Source organism: Nannospalax galili, unplaced genomic scaffold (assembly GCF_000622305.1).
Source record: "Nannospalax galili isolate Female #2095 unplaced genomic scaffold, S.galili_v1.0 scaffold229, whole genome shotgun sequence".
Lineage (NCBI taxonomy): Eukaryota > Metazoa > Chordata > Mammalia > Rodentia > Spalacidae > Nannospalax > Nannospalax galili.
Window position 1 is genome coordinate 4,372,950 of NW_008360328.1, and position 21,314 is coordinate 4,394,263.

At 44.5% G+C, this 21,314-nt stretch overlaps 1 protein-coding gene across 2 annotated transcripts in view; it reads left to right on the forward strand.

Annotated features, from left to right (window-relative positions):
• Positions 1-21,314, forward strand: part of Ubash3b (ubiquitin associated and SH3 domain containing B) — a 163,111-nt gene that overhangs the window by 133,270 nt on the left and 8,527 nt on the right. For both annotated transcript variants that reach the window (XM_008826024.2, XM_008826023.2), the window contains exons 6-12: positions 2,272-2,480; positions 9,060-9,192; positions 10,749-10,869; positions 12,405-12,527; positions 14,407-14,499; positions 16,030-16,174; positions 20,872-20,978. In XM_008826024.2, coding sequence (XP_008824246.1) covers positions 2,272-2,480; positions 9,060-9,192; positions 10,749-10,869; positions 12,405-12,527; positions 14,407-14,499; positions 16,030-16,174; positions 20,872-20,978 — 931 coding nt within the window. The remainder of the gene's footprint in view (positions 1-2,271; positions 2,481-9,059; positions 9,193-10,748; positions 10,870-12,404; positions 12,528-14,406; positions 14,500-16,029; positions 16,175-20,871; positions 20,979-21,314) is intronic.

A 21,314-nucleotide genomic window follows, 5' to 3' on the forward strand; every position in this document is an offset into this window, starting at 1 on the left:
GAGTGTTTTGTCTGCATGTAAGTGTACCTGTGTTATTTACTGCCCACAGAGGCCAGAAGAGGGTGTCAGGTTTCTAGGAACTGGAGTTAAGGATGCCGTTAGCCACCATGTAGGTGCTGGGAACTGAACCCAAGTCCTCTGTGAGAGCAGCCAGTGCTCTTAACTGCTGAGCCATTTCTCCAGCACCCCCTCTTTTTTTGAGATAAGATCTCACTATGTAATCCAGGCTGCCTAGAACTCACTAGATAGACCAGACTTACCTGAAACTTGAGACAATCCTCCCGTTTCAGCCTCCCAAGTGCTACAATTATAGTTGTGCCCCACCACAAACAGCAGAACCCTTGAAAATATATATATTTGGTGGGGATGGGGGTGCTATGCACATGTGAGTATAGGTGCCTTTGGAGTACAGAAGTTGTCAGATCCCCTGGAACTGGAGCTGCAGGTGATTGTGAGCTGCCTGATGTGGGTACTGTGAACTGAACTTAGGTCCTTTGCAAGAGCAGCATATGCTCTTACCCACCAGCCATCTCTCCAACTGCCTAGAGCCCTTTCTTTAACATATTTTGGTGGCTCACCTTGACATCAGGCTAGCTCACAGGCCCACCTGCATGTGGCCCCAGGCTCAGGATTGGCTGCATAGGTGCTGTCACTCAGGAGATCAGGAATCACAAGCCACTAGAAGTAATTATGCCCCTTCTGCATACAAAGCTATGTCCACTAGAATTTTCTTAGAGGGTCACATTTAACATTTGTAGTACAGGTTTTAACTTATAGATGAGAAAATGAAGAACAAACAAAGCTGAAAAGTCTGGAGATGGGAACCAGAATTTGTAGCCTGTCACGACCAGTTCCAGGACCTCAGGGAAGGCTGTGAAAGTGTTCTCCATCTCGCTGTCCTCCCAGAAACAAAAACGATAGGAAACACTCTTTCCTATTGAGGTCTCCTGCCATTAGCAAGAAAATATAAAATAAATATCTAAAGTTCCTTCAGGCCCAGGGCCATGATGTTTATATACACCAAGAAAGAAGCCCCCTGCCCCCCCCCCCGCAAAGTAGAATAAATCAGCCATGTGATCAGGCCCTGTGGTTGCCTTGGGGAACTTTTCTGTAGTCAGGAAAGATTGTGTGGTCTCTATCTTCTCACTGGTAGAAGCTGGTTACCCACAAATACATGCGCTGATGTCTAGGAAGGATAATTTTCTTTCAAGACCATTGTTAAAAGTCCAGGCTTAAAGAAAGAGCCTTAAGGAGTCTGGAGAGATGGCTCAGTGGTTAAGAGCACTGACTGCTCTTGCAGAGGACCTGGATTCAGTTCCCGGCACCTACATGGCAGAGGCTGACAACCATCCATAACTCCAGTCCCAGGGGAGGCCCTCTTCTGGCCTCCATAGATATTGCATGACACCGGTGCACTTACACACATGCAGGCAAAGCACTCTTACACCGTAAAATAAAAAAGAAAAATAAAATTTAAAAAAGAAAAGAAAAACCATGTCTTGCTCCAACAGCTGAGTCACACAGAAAAGGCCATCCTTCCTCAGTGGTTAAGAGCACTTATTGTTCTTGCAGGGGACACACATTCAGTTCCCAGCACCCACATGTTGGTTCACAACCATCTGTATCTCTAGTTCTAGGAGTTCTGGTGCCCTCTTCTGGCCCCCATGGACCCCTGCATGCACATGGTACACATAAAGTCATGAAAGCACATACAGAAAAAAGAAAAAGAGAGAGAGAGAGAGAGAGAGAGAGAGAGAGAGAAAGGGAGGAAGGGAGGAAAGAAAAAAGAAAGAAAGGAAGATAAACCATCCTTCATTCCCATACCTTCCAGTAGAAGTGACCCCCATCTGACCCATCTGCAACCTGGCCTAGAGAACAACTTTCTTTGAATAAACTGAAGTCTCCCTGTCTGCCCTAGTGCCCACACAGTGGATGGAACAGGGGAAATGAATCTGAGTCCACTGGTCCAACAATTGCTGGGGGAACCTTCCAGCTTTCAGATGAGTTTCCAAAACTCATCTCTGAGTCCTGATGGGAAGTGAAGTAGGGGAGCCTAGAACATTCAGGAGCACCAAGTACCTACCCGTAAAACCTTGGCTAAAGAAGAAGCACTTCCTGATCGTAGCCAAGGTCTGCCCAGAGCCTGTGGCTCCAGGGACTCCTATGTGTGGCACACTTGAACAGGTGCACTATTTATGTAGAATACAGTCTTGCCTCTGAGGCACTCAAAAGAATGGTAGAATGGTCTCATGCAGGCTCTCCTTTTTGCAGACATTACAGGTGATCTACCCCTATACACCCCAGAATGATGATGAACTGGAGCTGGTCCCTGGGGACTTCATTTTCATGTCTCCAATGGAACAGACCAGCACCAGTGAGGGTTGGATCTACGGCACCTCGCTGACCACTGGCTGCTCGGGTCTGCTGCCTGAGAACTATATTACCAAGGCCGACGAGTGTAGCACCTGGATCTTTCATGGGTAAGTGGACCTGCAGACCTGCACTGGTGTTTTGTAAGAACACTACTGTGGCAGATTCTTGGAGGTGGTGGGGAAGTGGACTTGACCCCAGGCACACAAACTGGCAGTATTGGTACTTGGAGCCCATGAGGAGGACTGTAGTGGCTCCAGACTTGAAGGCAGCCAGCTGTGTTGAGGCCTGGGATAAATGAGAAGTGGATTTCTTTTTATCATCATCATCATCATTATTATTATTTTTATTTATGTGTGTGTTTGCCTCCATGTGTGTAAGTATACCATGTGCACACAGTGCCTGCAAAGACAAGAAGAGGATATCAGATCTCTTGGAACTGGAGTTACAGATAGTTGTGAGTCATCCAGGGGGTGCTGGGTACTGAACTCATGTCCCTGGAAGAACAGCAAGTGGTCTTAACCACTAAGCCATCTCTCCAGCCCAAGAAGTAGGGTTTTGTTTTATTTTGTTTTGTTTTGTTTTTTGCTTGCTCTCCTGTACCATTTAATGTCACTGTCTGTCTGGGTTTCTGGTTAGAAGCTAATCTGAGGCTGCTCTCCATCTCTGGCCAGAAGTTGGCAACATGCAGTGCTGAGTATACACTGCTTAGTTTCTGTTTAACTTGTCCCGGGTCATCACCTGACTTCTCAGAACTTTCAGATGGATTCCTTCTATGCCAGGCAAATCAATAATGGAAAGGATTCAAGGGTCAGAGCCCTAACAATACCTCTCACTTGTTAGGTGACCTTGAGCAAGTCCTCAGACTTGGCACATACATGCCTAGGTAACAGAGACTGTATTCAAGCTAATAGCTAACTGTCAGAACTGAACAGGAGCACACAGCCTAACATCCTTCTTTAAGGTGACAGCTTTCTACTTGTCCCTCACTGCTCTCTTGTCCTGAGCCCACATCGGGGTCCCATGTCCAGAGTGGCCTGTGTTATATGGCCAGCTTTGTCCCAGATAGAAATAAATAGGAACAAACGGCACTTCCTCCTAATTATTCTGAGGCGCTTAAAGCCTGCCTCCTCTGCCTCTCAGGCACCTCACCGGGGTGCACATGCTGGTTTGGTTTTCCTCTCTCTTGTTTCTGCCATGTGGCAATGTGTTTGAAAGGTAGACGCCCTGAACGCCAGCTGCATGGTGCCCCCCGTTATTTCTGCCATACAAGGACACAGAAGGGCAATTTCTGCAAGTGTACTGACTGGAGGTCCCCTGCTCTGGGGAACAGCAGACAAACCACACACACTCTTCTGTCCTCTACCTTACATGCCACCCCTCCAACCCAGCCCATGCCCCCAAAACATTTGGTTTTCTTCAGAAACGTTTCAGGTTACAATGCGTGAGTTGGGTCTCCAAAGTCACCATTTTATCTCATAAAAATAAGTGCTGGGGAGACAGCTGAACTGGTAAAGTGTTCACACTTCTGTTACCAGCACTGGGAAAGTGGAGACAAGTGCATCCCCGTGCTCACTGACCAGCCAGCCTGGGCTACTTAGCAAGTCCCAGGCCAGTGAGAGACTATCTGAAAAAAAGGGGGGGGGGGAAGGGGGCTGGCCAGGTGGCTCTGTGGACAAAGGTGCTTGCTGCTAAGCCCGATGACCAGAAACCCACCCTGAAGATTGTCCTCTGACCTCCATACTCATGCACACAAAATGTATTAAAAAATATTTTTAAAGGGGCTGAATTGACGGCTCAGCAGTTAAGAGCACTTGCTGCTCAATCATAAGGACCAGAATTCTGATCCTAGCACCTACATTGAGTGGCTTATGAACACCTGTAACTCTTGCACTAAGGGATCTGATCCCCTTCTGGCCTCTGAGAGCACCCCCCCACACACACACATAAATAAAAATAAATTTGTTTCTTTGTTTTTGTTTTTGTGACACAGTCTACCTGGAGCCCCAACTGGCTCTCTAGGTGAACCAGGCTGGCTTCAGTCTCACAGAGACCCACCTGCCTCTGCCTCTGAGTGCTGGGATTAAAGGCGTATGCCACCACACCCATCTTGAATTTTAAAAAAATATATAAAAAATCTTTAAAAAGAAACAGCTGGGCGTGGTGGTGCACACCTTTAATCCCAGCACTCAGGAAGCAGAGGTAGGCGGATCTCTGAGTTCAAGGCCAGCCTGGTCTACATAGTGAGTTCCATAGTGAGGCCAGCTGGGGCTACAGGGAGACCCTGTCTCAAAAAGACCAAAAAGGAGGAAAAAAAAAATGGACAGTGCCTAAAGAATAATGCCCAATGCCCAAAGTTGTCCTCTGTCTTTTACACACACACACACACACACACACGCACGCACGCACGCACACACACACATACATACCCCACCATGCACACATACATATATACACATAAAAATAATAAGTAAGACAAAATAGTCATGCATCGTGAGTGTAATGACATTTAAGTCAGTGACAGTCCTTGTATACAGAAGTGGTCCCATAGGCCATGTCGCATAGTATTGTAGTAACAAAGTCAAAATCACCCAGTGATGCACTTCTGAGACCATCTCCCCATTGTTAAGTGAATTTACTGAGAACTGAAGATTGTTTACCTGATGAACCACAGCTTGCAGGTCTCCATTGTAACAGCGGGGCTGTATGTGGGAGAAGAATATACATGCAAAGGTCTGCTAACTCATGTAAGACCTCTACATCCAGACCTGCTCTTCCCTGAGCTGCAACACAGGCCCAACCATGAAGAAAGCTGAGTGACTTCACTCAGTGTGTTACAGAAAGTCTGTGTGTCATCTCCTTTTATTGTGAAAGATTACTGGTAATGTTATTTCCTGGGAACTGGGAAATTAAACTGTCAGGTCCACAGTCAACTCAGGTAACAGTTTGGAAATACAAGAGTTGGGCATTGAGACTCTGTGATTAAGGATTTGAGCTTCAGTCAGTGTTTGGGATCTAAATCCTGACTCTCCTACTTACCTGCTGTGTAAACCTTGGCTAAGGTGAATTAATTCTTGGGACCACTGTAAAAGAGATAATAATCACACACACCTTAGAGGTTATAGCAACCTCAACAGAGTTTAGCTTTACTTAGATCTGTGTCAGCTACCCAGCAGCACTGACTACCCAATGACCACCAGGGCTTTGATTAGTATTCCCTCCGTTTGTGTTTATAAGCCCTTGTCTACACCCTCATTAAATCAAATGTCTCTTCCATAACAGTGGTCTTATAGATGAACTTCATTTCGCTGCTTAGCCTGAGTGATGACTGACGGGGCAGAGGCCAGTTCTGTGAAAGGCAGGCCTTCTCACTCCTAATCAAAGCTAGACAGAGACCGAAGACCCACAAGCTGCTCAGCTTGACCTGGCTAGCTTGGGAGAAGCTGCAGAGAGGATTTAGGCTTTTAGACACCCTCCTACCCCCAACCCCCTGACCGCCCCCCCGCATCTACCCTGGACACACACACACACACACACACACACACACACACACGTGCTTCTCTAAGTCCCTAAGGGAATGTTTCCTCATTACCCTTTCTGGTCCTCACCTGGTCCTCAGTGCTGATAGGCATTTACCAGGTGATGTCACCCCACTGTCCTCTGGAGTAGGGTGAGCTACTTTAGGCCCTAGGCAAGAGCTGGTATCACCTTGATCTCTGAGAAGAGGTTCTGGATGTTGTCCCTGCTTCCTCCCGACCCTGCTCTCCCATAAAGCATCTGGCCTTGTTGGCTTGGCACTGACACATGGGCTGTCTCAGGGGGAGTCAGGTCCTTTGATTCTAGTGACAGTGAAGAAGGGAAGGAAGCTGCCATCCTCCTCACCAAGGGAATTGGAGGGAGAAAGAAAGGGTCCTATCAGTGTCTTCCCAGCTGTGATGAAGAAGTTACAGGCACAGGCAAGTGAGATGTCAGCGTGGTTCCAGACAGCTAGATGTTGGAGTCCTGAAGTTTTGATGAGCCAGACAGGAAAACTGAATTTTCTTCAACTGTATGCTGTTTGGGAGGGTCTCTGCTTAAAATAAAGGAGAACAGCTGTTCTATTAGACTGTGTGAATGGCACAGATTTCCCCCGGCTCCAGTTACTTGAATTTGCCCATAACAGGTTTAATTTGGCTGCACATCATACTTATTGATGCAGCTCTGTTGAGCTATAGATTCCTGGTTCTATAGGCTGAGTGATAGTCTGTGAGGAGCAGGACCCAGGCAAGAGCTTTAAAGGACTTCTGGTAAGTCTGATATGCAATGGGTTACAAATCTCTTTTTCAGGGTCTCAGGCTTCTAAGACCCTTGCCTACATCTAGAATGAGTCCTAGAAATATGATGGGTCAGTCGAGGAGGTAGCTCTGTTGGAAGTCTGCTTACCTAGCACTCCTGAAGCCCTGGGTCTGACCCCCAGCATTGCATAAATTAGGTGTGGTGGTACATGCCTACAGTCTCATCACTCAGGAGATAGAGGCAGAAGGATCAGAAGTTCAGAACCAGCCTCAGCTCTATATTAAGTTGGAGACCAGCCTGAGCTAAATGAAACCTTGTCTCAAAAAAAAAAAAAAAGCAAACAAAAAGAAATAGAACCAGTCTATCATTTATAGTAAAAAATAAAAGGGAGGGGCACTTCTGGGAACAAAAGATAATATAAAGTATTAAAATCAATTTTTGGAACTAAAAATCGTGACTCAGCTCTACCATTCCTGGGTATTTACCCCCAAAGGCTTTAAGTCCAAATACAAGACACTTGGGGAGTGATGTTTACTGCAGCGCTGTTCACAACACCTAAGTTACGGAATCAATATAGGTATCTATCAAAAGAAAGACAGACAACGGAAACATACTAAATATGCACAATGGAGTTTTATTTGGCCAGAAAGAAGAACAAATTATGTTACTTGCAGGGAAATAGATACAACTGGACATTATCATCTTAAGTGAATTCAGTCAGACTCAGAAAAACAAACATTGCATATTTTCTCACATTTATCAATCCTAGATTTTTTATAGGTCCATAAAATCATGTATGTCTATATGACACATATGTAGAGGTGAGGCTGTCTAAGAGAATGTGGGGAACTAATGGGGAGGAGGCAGGGTAGAGGGAGTATGGACAAGAACATGGTCAAAGTACATTATATGATTGTATGACTCTGTATGAAACCACATACTATGTGCAATGAATATGTGTCAATAAAAACACTAGAGGTAGGTAATAAAAAAAAGAACTCCTAACAAATAGTTAGCTTAATGCTCTTAGAAAAATTTTTTTAATATTTTCAAAAATAAAATTCTGATAATTATAGTGTGTTAAAGATGAATACGGGAGAGGGTTGCCTGGCTACTGGGACTAGATTGGGCAAACTTGGCCTAACCAAGAGCAAGAAATTGAAAATACAAATGTTCTCTCTTGAGACTGCCAGGTGACCCAGGAGACATTTGCTGGATTGCCTAATGACCATACTTAAATAGTAGTGCTTATTAGGTAAAGCTTGTGGGAAGTCTGTCTGTACCAAAGCAGTTTCAATGAGACATGTTTTGACAGTTCTACCCTCAGCCAAATCCCTGGGCTTTGGTAGTTACAGTGGTCTACTCAGAAATGAGAGTTCTTGGCTCACAACTCTAAACATCTGGTAGGGTCATCTCCTGTGAAATAACTCAGTCTTTAATCATCGTCTTCGAGGTGCTGTGGAGGTGAGCATAGGGCTAGAGACCGACAAGGGCAGAATACCGGATAAGGGCTGTAAAGTTCCTGAGAGCCTTAGAAGCCACTGGCAAAGTGGTTCTGGGGGGGAAAAAATCTTCCCTCTCATTCCTCAGATGGAAATTGCCATGGAAAAGATTAAAGGGAATGGGAATTGTTTATTTCACTGGAACAATGAAAAGAGCTGGAAGCAGTGGTACATAATTGATACCTCATTATTCTTTAACATGCCTTTGGTGCCAATCCTGCCTGTAGCATCTTAATAAGCCCAGAATCACTGGACCACATCTCCGCCCAGAGGGATGTGTGAGTCTGTTCTTAGCTCCAAGGACTGCCTGCCCCTTGTTTATTAACTTCAGTCAAAAGCAAGATGTTCCTGCCTGAGGATGGGATGCCCCCTGCATAGCTCCCTGTGCTGGATAACTTTAGTGTCAACTTGACACACCTGGGTTGAGGGAGCCTCAGTTGGGGAACTGCCTCCACAGGACTGGCCTGTGGCCATGTCTGTGGGACATCTTCTTGATTGTTCAGTGATGTGGGAGGGCCCAGCCCACTGTGGGTGGTGCCACCCCTGGGCAGGTGGGCCTGTGTTGTATAAGAAAGCAGGCTGAGCAGGGACCAGGGGAGCAAGCCAGTAAGAGGCCATTCTTCCATAGCCTGTGCTCCAGCTCCTGCCTCCAAGTTCCTGCCCTGAGTTCCTACCTTAGGCTCCATGATGAACTGTGACCTGGGAGATGTAAACTGAATAAACCCTTTCCTCTCCAAGCTGGTATTGGTCAGTGTTTTGTCACAGCAATGGAGATACAAACTAGGACACTCCCCAAATACTGTAAGACCAGACAGTGCCTTGTACTAATTCCCTCACACTTGTTGAGCCTGAGCTTAAACTACCAATGACTCAAGTCTAAACAGTTAACCCCTTCCTCTTCTTTCTTTGCAGTTCCTACTCCATCTTAAATACGGCATCATCCAGCTCGCTCACATTTGGTGATGGAATATTAGAGAGGCGGCAGTATGAAGACCAGGGCCTGGGAGAGACGACACCCCTCACCATCGTCTGCCAGCCCATGCAGGTGAGGCTGATCGTAAAGATCACATCCTCAGGTGTATTCCGGCTTCTCTGAGGCCCACCTTTAGCATTGCCCCAACTTCCTGAGGATCCCCTGACCTCATAGGGAGCCGGTATACAAGATGATAAAAGACCCAACAGAGTAGGAAAGGTCAGATGAGCGGTGCTGTGACCACCACCATGTGAGTTTAGGCTGGGAAGCCAGGAAGTCCCATGGAGAGAAAAGGAGGTTTTCTCCTTAAAAAGGAATAACAGCCATAGCTGTATCAATTAGATGAGGCTCTTGGCACAGTAATTGGCATACTTTGAGTGCTCAATATCTGTTAACATTTCCGGAACAGACTGGAGAGAGGAGTGGGGGAGATGTCAAGCAGAGCAGACAGGGGCAAGTTGAAAGTTCTGCAGTTGAGGATGGAGAGAGAGGTGCACTCTGTCTGGAACCCAGGGTTTGAATTAGGGAACAGAGAGAAAGCGGATGGAAAGTCCACATCATCAGTCCACACACCAGCCTTGGCAGAGCAACAAGAAACCACTGGAAAGTGCTGGCCAGCAAAGACCCGGCACACCAAAGGAACCAGCAACAGCTGACGCATCAGCAAGAAGGATGTGGAAACATCTATGAGGTTCTACCAGCAGTAATGGAAACCAAAGTCCTCTGGACTTGTTGAGTCAACTTGCCTGTGTCACCACTGAGAAGCAGCAGATGCCCTTCCTGAATCCTTTCTGGAAATATAAATGAGTGTAGTCAGACAACAGAGGTCACGGCGATTATAATATGCAAAGCAGGGCCTCACGGACTGGGCAGGAGACACTGAATGGAAAATAGCCATGAGGAAGTAGTGTGTGTGTGTGTGTGTGTGTGTGTGTGTGTGTGTGTGTGTGTGACAGCAGAAGTCCTCTCTCCCTGAAGGAGCTAATGACACATCCCTTTGGGGGAGACAGCTGTCCCTCTAGATGGCTGTCTTTATATTAATGGCTGGTTTGACCCATGGGCTGTAACTCAAGTAGCCCCCCTGTTTTAGCAGGGGCCAAATGCTAATCTATGAAAAATAGCAACGGCAACACCCATGACCCCAGCACTTTTTCATAGCCTTTTAAAAATTTTTTATTTATTATTTTTATTTTATGTATATGCGTGTATTGCCTGCATGTGGGTAAGTGCACCCTCGTTGTGCAATGCCCCCGGAGGTCAGAAGAGTCTGTCGGATCCCCTGGGACTGGAGTTATAGACAGTTGTAAGCTGCCATGTGAGTGCTGGGATTCGAACCCGGGTCTTCTGCAAGAACAACCAGTGTTCTTAACCGCTGAGCCATCTCTCCAGCCCTAGCCTTTCTTACTTTACAAAGCACCCACACTGCATCTTGCTGAAGAGTAACTTGCCACATCTGCAGGATGAGTTTTATCATTCTCAGTTTACCAGTAAGCTAAACTGAGCCAAAGACTGTAATGGGGATTGCCCAAGTCACGTGCTGGCAGGGTTTGTCCTGGAGCTCAGACCGTTTGGCCCCGGGGTGGGTCTGCTATGCTATATGTTGCCTCACTGTGTTTCTTCCTCTGCAGCCCCTGAGAGTCAACAGCCAGCCTGGACCCCAGAGGCGATGCCTCTTTGTGTGTCGGCATGGGGAGAGGATGGACGTTGTGTTTGGGAAGTACTGGCTATCCCAGTGCTTTGATGCCAAAGGTGGGTTGCAGTAGCCTTTCCACAGATTCATTTGCACTCTCTGTGATTTCAGTTACCCGTCATTAACCATAGTCTAAAATTATTAAGTGGAAAATTCTAGAAAGTAATTCATAAGTTGTTTTTTTGTTTGTTTGTTTGTTTGTTTGTTTTTTGGGTCTTTTTGAGACAGGGTCTCCCTGTAGCCCCAGCTGGCCTGGATTCACTATGCCTCAAACTCACAAAGATAGCCTGCCTTTGCCTCCCAAGTGCTAGCATCAAAGACGTGCACCAACACGCCCCGCCTTAGTTTAATATTGCACTCCATTCCGAGTAGTGTGATGACATCTCAAACTGTCCAACTATGCCCTACCTAGATGAGTCACCCCTTTGTCCACTGTATCCACACTATATATGCTGCCCACCCGTTAGTTGCCTGATAGCCGTCTTGTTTAGGAAATCCACTGTCATGATATCAAAGAATCATTTGCTTCTTACTTGATCACATAGCTACCGTAGCCTTTCACATCATTACAAGAAGAAAGAAAAGTATGGCACAATAAGATAATTTGTGAGAGACTTCAAAATTTTTTATTTTTGGTGTATGAGTATTTTGCCTGCATGTATATAAGTGCAATCGTGCATACAATGCCATTGGAGGCCAGAAGAGGGCATCAGATCCCCCGGAACTGGAGTTAAAAATAATGATTGTTAGCCACCAGGTCAGTGCCAGGAACCCACCCCAGGTCCTCCTCAAGAGCAGCTGCTGCCCTTAACCTCTGAGCCATCTCTCCATCCCCATGAGAGACACTTGTATAACTTTCATTACAATATACCATTTTATTAGTAGTCATTACTGTGAACAACTTATAGATTAAACTTTATCATGGGTGTGTTTGTGTAGGAAAAGCAGAGTCTATGTAGGAGGCAATATTCTCTGTGGTCTCAGGCATCCAGTGGGGGTCTTGGAGTACTTGTCTTACCTCTAAAAGGTTGGCCTGCTCAGCACTGCATATCTGTCATGACCTCTAGGGGGCACAGTTATGCTTCATTTATGTACATGGAATCATTTATGGCTTTCACTATAGTTAGAAAATTTCTGTACTCTCTAAGTCCTTCTTGATTATTTTGAGTTTTAGGGAAGATATAAGTTTTCTTGTCCTCATTCTACAAACTGGGGTACGAAGGGGCAAAGAATAAATGTGTCTTGCCTGTGGTCATACAGCAAACTTAAGTTCAAAGACAGTCCTGTATTAGATCACCGTGTGCCATCTGCTTCCCTTCTCATTCGAGTGGCATTTTAAGATAGGGAGACTTGCCTGTGTCTGGTTGTTATCTTCACTTAGAAACCTTGTCACTGTCATCAGCAGAAGGGAGAGTATTCCAAGTCAGTCTACTGGGGGAAAAAAAAAAGCATCAGGTTCAGTATTTTCCATCAGCTTCAAATGGCTCAATTCAGTGTCTCTGGTCAAGAAGGAAGGGGTTAAGGATCAAGGAGGAAAGTCCTAAGTAAACAAGGAGTTCATGCAGTTTTTGTTTGACCATTTCCTTTTTTCCAGGCCGTTACATACGCACCAACCTGAACATGCCTCATAGCTTACCTCAGCGGAGTGGTGGTTTCCGGGATTACGAGAAAGATGCTCCAATCACTGTGTTTGGGTGTATGCAAGCAAGACTCGTGGGTAAGGATCCTGAGTGAGCACATGGCTTTTCCTGGTTCCTTAAAAAGGCTGGTACCATGTCTGTGCCAGCACATTCCTGGGGCTTCCTTTTCTACTTTGTTTTTTTTGTTTTGTTTTGTTTTGTTTTGTTTTTTGTCCATGTGCCTTTTGAGACAAGGTCTCACAGACCAAGCTGGCCTAGAACATGGAATTCTCCTGTTTCAGCCTCCTGAAAGCTGAGATATCATTGGTCTAGCAGATGTGCCAGTGGCTAGTTCAAGACAGCAGCATCTGGCAGCATAGGTTTGAGAAGTGAGGGTGAGGGAGAAGGTGCAAGATTGCTGAGTTTGCAGAAGCCTAATAATGTTTTGAAGATGTTCAGTTCTTTGCAAGCCTTTTCTATACTGGCTATGGGCTTATGGTTCCAGAGGGATGAGGGAGAAGCCTAGCAGCAGAGGTGGCCAGAGCAGAAAGCTGAGCGCTCACATCTTCAAGCAAGGACAAGAAACAGAGAGAGACAGATTGGAAGTGGAACATGGCTTTGAACCCTCAAAGCTTGTCTCTAGTGACATGCTTGCTCCAGCAAAGGCCACACCTTCTGAACCTCCCAAAACAGCTCCACCAACTGGGGATACAGTGTTCAGATACTTGGAGCCTATAGGTGACATTCACAGTCGTTTAACATATACATAATTTAACATTTACTTTATGCAAGTTACTGGACTGGGTAATGGGGACCCAAGTGTAAAGGCCCACCTTCATGGAAACGTACTTAAGTGTGTAGTGGATGAATAGCAGACTGTATGGTCTACTGAATAATAAACTCTGCATGTAACATTGTGAGAATAAAAGAAAGAAAGGAAAAGAGGGAGAAAGGAAGAGAGAAAAGGAGGGAGACAAGACATTTAAGAGGAGAGAGGTAGCCTGGAACCCGCTGTGGAAGTCATCTGAATAAAGGAGCAGAAGGGAGAGAAGGGTACTCTCAGTATAGAAGACAGCAGAAACAAAGCCACAGAGGATAGAAATAACATCAGGAGACTGAGAGGGGCCAACAAGAAAGCTCCACAGATAAAGGTGCTTGCTGCACCAGCCTAGTGACCTGAGTTCAATCCCAGAACCCACATAAAATTGGGAAGAGAGAATCAATACCAACCAGAAAGCTGTCCTCTGACCTCCAAACACTTACTGTGGCATGTGTGCAACTACACTCTCTCTCTCTCTCTCTCTCTCTCTCTCTCTCTCTCTCTCTCTCTCTCTCACACACACACACACACACACTCACATGCTCACATATTATGGTAATAATTTTAAAAAAAAGAAATAGTGTCAGAGTACAGGGAATAAAGTTCTTATTTCTGGAGCATAAGCTGTGAAGTAGAACAAGAATGAGGCTGGCAAGTTAAACCAGTTCATGGCTGCCACATGAAGGCATTCAGAGTTGACCTGGCAGTGAGAAGAAGTCAAGTCCATGAGGAAAGCACTAAAGAATCAGATGTTGGGTTTCTGGTGTCCAAGAGTCTTTCCAGTTGAGATCTGGGTTAGCACATTGAAATGATAGCAAGTTCTAACTTACAGTATCAACCCTCTCCCTGTTATAATATAGAGGTTTCTACATCTTCCTATTTGAGGTCAGAGCATCATTCCTATTTGGAGGTCTCTTCTAGTAGGACATCTTGCCACATGTTGGCACCAGAAAAAAGGAGAGAAAAGACAAGAGGCACGCTGCTTGGCCTCTTCCATGGAAACATTGATGAGGGGATTTGGCTGACACTACTGATCTCCAGGAACGCCCACTGGGAAAGAGAGGTGTATGGGGTCTGCTTGGCAATCGTTACATTGAGTGTCAAGATGAAGCCAAGGAGATCTATTACAGTGACTCTCCTTTTCATTTTCTTGGCAGGTGAAGCCTTATTAGAAAGTAACACCATTATTGATCACGTCTATTGCTCTCCATCCCTACGCTGTGTTCAGACTGCACATAATATATTGAAAGGTAAGACTCGGGTTGACATTACCTATTCCATCCCTGTTTCTTGGCACCTAATTACAGAGCAAGGGATCTTTACCAACTGTAAGTTTTATTTTGTTTTGTCTTTTGAGATTCTCAAGGCTGGTCTTGACCTCATCTTGTATCCCAGGTTACCCTTAAACTTGCAGCAATCCTCCTACCTCCTCTCTTGAGTGCTAGGATTACAGGCATGAGCAACCACTCCTGGCACGAAACTAGAGTTTTCAGTAAGGATTCTTCCACATGATGACTGACCTTATACAAAATTATACTCTGACAGAGTGATCCAGATAAGACAGGATACTAATAATTATTTTCCTAAGTATAAACTGTCTTGGATAGATTGTAGTCTTACAAAATATGTATGCCCTTTACAGAAATGATCCTTTCTTTGCATTGAAATAGATTGTTACCTGGCTTTGATTTGTTGTTTGCCATGTTTCTAGCAGTAAGGGGCTGCTGGGAATGCCACATCTTCACCTTCCTATTTCTTCTGTTAATTGGAAAGACTTCAAAAACCCCATTGTTATCTGGACACTCAACTTTTACCTTAAAATCCATGAAGTTTGCATCAGAAAGATCCCCATTCTCATTCCGTTGGAAGGAAAACTGGACGCGGGGGTGGGAGAGAGTTGGACTGTGATGGACTGTGAACTTGAGCCAGATAAACAAATAAGCCAGAAATAAGCCAGCAAGGACTTTGACACTACACTTAAGTCCTCTCTTCTTTAACCTTAAGTAAACCTTCTGCTCACTACAGAAGACACTTGTGTATTAATTTGCACAGAGAAACTGGTCTAAATGCACTATACAGAGAGCTAAACGAATATAAAGAAGTGATTCCTGCTCTGAGAGAATCACCCTGGCACTTGTAAATATTCAACATTAGGTTTTTCTGGTAGACGAAATGAATAATTTACATGATGTTCAAATACAATATAAGCTATTGTACAGTACTGAATGCCATGAGACTATCTGAAGGTTTTTGTTGTTGTTAAGTAATCATGGAATTTACTTTAGAAAGAGGAGCTATATAATGCAGAATTGAGCTGGGTGTGGTGATGCTGTAATCCCAGTGTACCAGAGGCTGACACAGAAGGATTGAGACTTTGAGGCCAGCCTGGGCTACATGGTGTGACTCTTGTCTCCAAACTTAAAAAAGAAAGTCACAGATTTGAACAAATTATCTTAGTAATGACTAGGGGACATGCCCTTAAATCAGAAAACAGTCTGTGCACCTTGTGCTAGTACAACCAGCAGATTAAATCCACGTGTTCACAAAATTAATTTTTTTAAACCATACCTCATTTTACGTATAGCAATATAATTTACATATTAAATAACACTACAAAACACAAAGTTTATTGTTGTCCTACATGCTCTGCTTTCCTTCCACTTTATGTGGAATCTAGTAGAAGGAGAATTGGAATTTTTGTAACAATTTAGCCTGTGACTCCTTTTTCCACTGACAACATGAAGGAACTTGTTCTGTCTTTGTTTTGCTTCATGTCTAAGGTTTACAACAAGACAATCACTTGAAGATTCGGGTCGAGCCAGGCTTATTTGAGTGGACAAAGTGGGTTGCTGGGAGCACGTTACCTGCGTGGATACCTCCATCAGAGTTAGCTGCAGCCAACCTGAGTGTTGATACAACCTACAGGTAATCTCTGACCTGCTGCGTCCCTAGGCCACTGTGGCCTACACTGTCGCCAGGCCACATTCATCAAGCAGTTGAAAGACAGGCAAGGCCTGCAGGGAGTTATCTATAGTGGTGGAAGTCAATGAAAAGAAAACTGCAGAAATGCCAGTATTCCTTCGTAATTATTAGTAGTATAAATTATACTCCTCCCCCAGCTTACTTCTGTGCTGGATTTTCCTACCTTTGTTATACCTGTTTGAATGTGATAATAAAGCCATTTTGTATTTCAGGGACACATACATATTAGTAATAATTCAGTTCATCTACTCACTGAGGGATAAGGGAGGTAATGGTGTCTTTTTACTTCCAATCTTCTAAAGCATTTGTTCTTTTCTCCTTTTGAGACAATGGCTCATTATGTAACCCAGGCCAACCTGGCACTCATGATCCTCCTGTCTCAGCCCCCTAAGTGCTATGACTACAGGTGTGGGCTAGCTATATCTGGCTTCCTAAGGATTTTTAATTCTCTTTTCTATGATCCTAGAAACTGAGGAAGCTACTGTGTGCATGTGTGTGTGTGTGTGTGTGTCTGTGTGTGTGTCTGTGTGTGTCTGTATGTGTGTGTGTTTGTGTGCATATGTGATGGTGAGAATTGTACCCAGGGCCTCATGCACTCTACTGAGCTGTGTACCCAGACCAGAAGGCCATCCATTTTTTTGCATGAGAGAATTCAGGTGGCTTGCCTATAGATAGTGCATTTAGTGACCACCACATATATAAGAATCATAATACAGGCATTATTGTAAAAGATAACATTTATTGATATTATTCCGTATCTCCCGTTCTGGGGATTCTACCTTTAGTCATTTTCCTCCCTGTTCATTGCTCTTTCCATTAGACCACACTATTGCCCAGTTAAAGGTTAACCAATAATAATAAGTGGCAGAGCCGGGTGTGGTGGTACACGCCTTTAATCCCAGCACTTGGGAGTCAGAGGCAGGCAGATCTTTGTGAGTTTGAGGCCAGCCTGGTCTACATAGTGAGTTCCAGGACACCTGGGGCTATAGGGAGACCCTGTCTCAAAATGACAAATAATAATAATCATAATAATCATCATAATAATAATATAGTGGCAGTATCTATCAAAAGCCCACTCAGGGGACTAGAGAGATGACTCAGCAGTTAAGAGCACTGGCCACTCTTGCAGAGAACTTGGGTTCAATTCCCAGCAACCACATGGCAACTAACAACCATCTATAACTCTAGTTCCAGGGGATCTAATGCCCTTTTCTGACCTCTGTGGGCACTGCACGATACAGGTGAACTTAACACACATGCAGGCAATACACTCATACACATAAAATAAAAATAAATACATTTTTTAAAAAAACCGACTCAGATATTTTGAGGAAGGACAGTAATCACAACCATTACAGTAGGAAATTAAACTCCTGTTTCATAGGGCAGAATATGGCATAAGTGACAAGTCTAACTAGAACTTTCTTCCTTGTGCTGTGTGGATCTTTCCTTTCAAATACCTACTCACACCATGACTGAACCACTGAGTTTCTGGCTAAAGCATGGGTCCTGTACTAATACACTTTGTATTTTGTCCTGTCCTCTTTCTGGCTACAGTTTTCTATTCCTTAGGGTAAATTACAATAGTATGGTCCCCATGCCAATGGCCATCACCCCTCTGGCCAGGAAAGAGATCAAGTTATCGTTGACATTGGGGAAGTAACTCTAATCTCTGTCCGTCCAGCCCCATCCAGGTCAGCTTGGGATGGCTCAGTTTCAGTTCCCCTCTGGGTGTTCTGTGATGCTTTCTGTGACCTACAAAGCTCCACAAATCTTTCTTCACTGAGCCTTTCAGTGCCCACCAGACATGCACACAGACACACCCAGACCACATGCCCATCAGTTGTACAGGCAAAAGGATGACTGCTGGGGATCACTGGATCAGGACATGGTCCTTATTTCAGATTTTCTTTTCCATTTTAAAATTCAATTTAACATTTCCTATCAGTTTGAAGTGGGGTTATGAAATCTCTAATCCTATAAATCAGTTGGGAAAGCCAAAGTTAAAGCATATGAGAGGCACCATGGTAGAGTTAACTAACCCCCGTGCCATTAAATAGCACCCAATGAACACACCTTTGGAACAAGTAAGTAAAGCGCCAAGTGGTGGATGAGAAACAATCCCAAGCATCAGGGTAGCCTGAGTAGAGCACACTGTGCTTCAAGGGTCCTGGCTCCTTGCATCAGCAGTGGTACAAAACAGGAGGGAGGGAGCTGGAAACCAAGCAAGGGAACTTCACTAGCCTGGTGACTCATACCTAAGCATCATCTACAAGCAGCAAGACCAGCCCGTGGGCTGTGTGTAGAAAGCAGCCTAGCATTGGGGAACTGGGCCAGGGAGCAGGAGAGAACAAACAAAATGTGTGCCAGCCTGGCAAAACTTCAGAGCAGAGCGCAAGGCCCTGACACCTGGCGTAGGGAGGGGCACAGAGAACTGAGGGAAGGCATGGATCTGGAGTGCTTAGAGAGGCAAGCTTTGGCTAGGGCTCGAAGCAGGATCCTGTACTATAGCTTGGAGCAGTATGGGTAGGGAGAAGAGGGTAGCCAAGGGAAAGTGCTAGAAGAACCATCTGAGAAGTTAGAGTACTGAATTCCAGGTCCAGTGAGTGATTGGAAGCTGACCTGACTCTAAAGACAGTACTGGGCCTTTCGGGTATAGCAAGCAGTGTGTCAGACCCTACTTAGAGGAGAAATTCAGAGTGGGACCCATACCCAGCAGGACATGCTTCAAAGTGCTGGAAGAAATCAAAGGCAAGAATTGGTGAGGACTAGATTCTCCTATCTGTTCTATTGTTTCTACATAAATCTCAAATAGGACAATGTGTTTTCACCCTTGAAGTGACTCCCTGACCATACAAAGTGTCACTTTGTCTCTGAGTGAGGGAGAGAGGGGAGCTCCTGGAAGACAGGGTGATGTAAATGGTAGTGGAACTGCATGAGAGGTGGGGATGGAGAAAGAAGAGGAGGAGGAAGAGTTTACTCCAGAGCAAAGACATCCATCCCTCACAGGTGGTGACTCTCGCCTCTACCTACCCCCCAGGGTGTGGTGGGATTCAGGAGGATCTTTACTAGGAGAAATGTGCCTGCTGAATAAAGGCTAAGAACAAGTAGATTTCCTTCAAATAAAGCAGAATTAGCTTGCTGTCTGCAAGACAGCACAGAGGGGAAACTCAGAAGGATTTGGTTTGTTTGTATGGCTAGTTGGTTGGTTGATTATATGAGAGAGAATTTTGCTATGTAGCCCAAGCTAGCTTTCAACTTGTGGCAATTCTTCTACCTTAGCCTCCTGGGTGCTAAGATTACAAGCATGTGCCACCACACCCTGCAGTGAAGGGAAATCTTGAGGAGAACACTGTCAGGGTTGTCCCATATAAGAGAGTCATTCAGTTCCCAGGGCACATCTGAGACTCAGATTCAAATCTCAGTTCTAAGAGTTTCTAAAGGCTTAAGCAAGTCAGCTGTTACCTCAGCCTGTGTTGTCATTCAGAAACTTAAAATTCACAAAAGTGTTGCTGGGAAGATTATCCTGAAAGAATTCAGGCCAAGTTCTTACATAGAGCCTGACATGGGAACCTCTCAGTAAATATTTTTAGTATTAATTCTAACAGTAGTAGTGTATTATAAGATGCCATGTGGAGTTATTTTGAGAATTCAACACCACCTACAACAGGCACCACATATTCAACAATGAAAGACACAAATAGAAAATAGAAAAAGCATAGGACATAGTTGTACTCAAAAACGAGATCCACATCTCATAGGCCATAAAGTCTAAAATGTAAGGGGGTGTGGAAACAGGCTGCAGTGGGCCCCATGGGCATTGGTGACTGGTCACCAGTAAGGATGCTTTGACCCTCTTCTTACATGCCTTTGTACATTGTGTCACAGTTATGTTTTACTTCTATAACCTCTCCCTGGTCCACACAGAGAGCTTCTAAAGTGGAGAAATTTGGTGCCCTGCATCTTTATGTCCCTCGGCTTTTTCTAGTGCTGGGTACATGGTTTAAAAGAAGAGGTAATTGTCACCCCTGAGGAACAGATCCTCAAACAACCTTAAGAGTAAAAATAAATTGGTTTATCTGGGCCAACTGTAGGGTCTTAAACACCCAAAAGGAAAGTATAACCAAAGGGGAGAAAAAAAGAAGAGGTAAAGAGAAAGAAATGACTGGTGGCAATTTCATAAGCTCACAGATTAGATGGACTGCACACCTGCTTTTCAAACCCACCTTGCAGCTCATTATGGATAAGGCTGCTGAGGAGAGACTTGGGATGCCCCTGATGTGATGATCTGCACAAAGGGATGTAATCTCCACCTTGCTTCCTATTAGTCATGTGATTAGGAATATCAATGATCACTAATGTTAGTAAACAGTAGTGGGACTGCTTGTGTGTCCGTGTGGGTGAATACACTGAATGCCTGTGACACTCTACCTGTAGCCTTTATTTCTGTGCATTTCAACCTCAATATCTGCATAGTAAAATTCTCTTCCCTGCACCTCCTTCCTTTCTGGAAAAATGGATAAACAGAAACATGGGAACTTCAGAGGGGCATTAGAGTATTTAGAGTACTATCCATTGCTTTGTCTCAGGATGAAAATGTCTAAATGTTTTCCTTCTCATTGTTCATTTTTATATTGCAGACCTCACATTCCAGTCAGCAAATTAGTGATCTCAGAATCCTATGATACGTATATCAGTAGAAGTTTCCAAGTGACGAAAGAGATAATAAGTGAATGTAAAAGTAAAGGTAGGTGGTATTATCTTTTTCATATTTTAAAAAATGGACAATTCTACATCGTGATGTGTGGGCTATTCAAAATGTTCAAATTTGCTTTGACAAAGTTAATAGGAAAGAAATATGTTTCTGCACTCTCTGTGGAGACTTTAACATTAAATTTATAATATTCTCTGAGGACACAAGAACACGTTGCTCTTCATTATGATACTAACCAGGGTTCTACATTGTAGCTTAGTCATCTTGTACCCTATAGAGGGGACTCCCTGTTATAATTTCCAGAAGTTCTACAGAGTAACACTATTTGCCTACGGGTGAACCAGGAGCAGGAACATCTACACACAAACT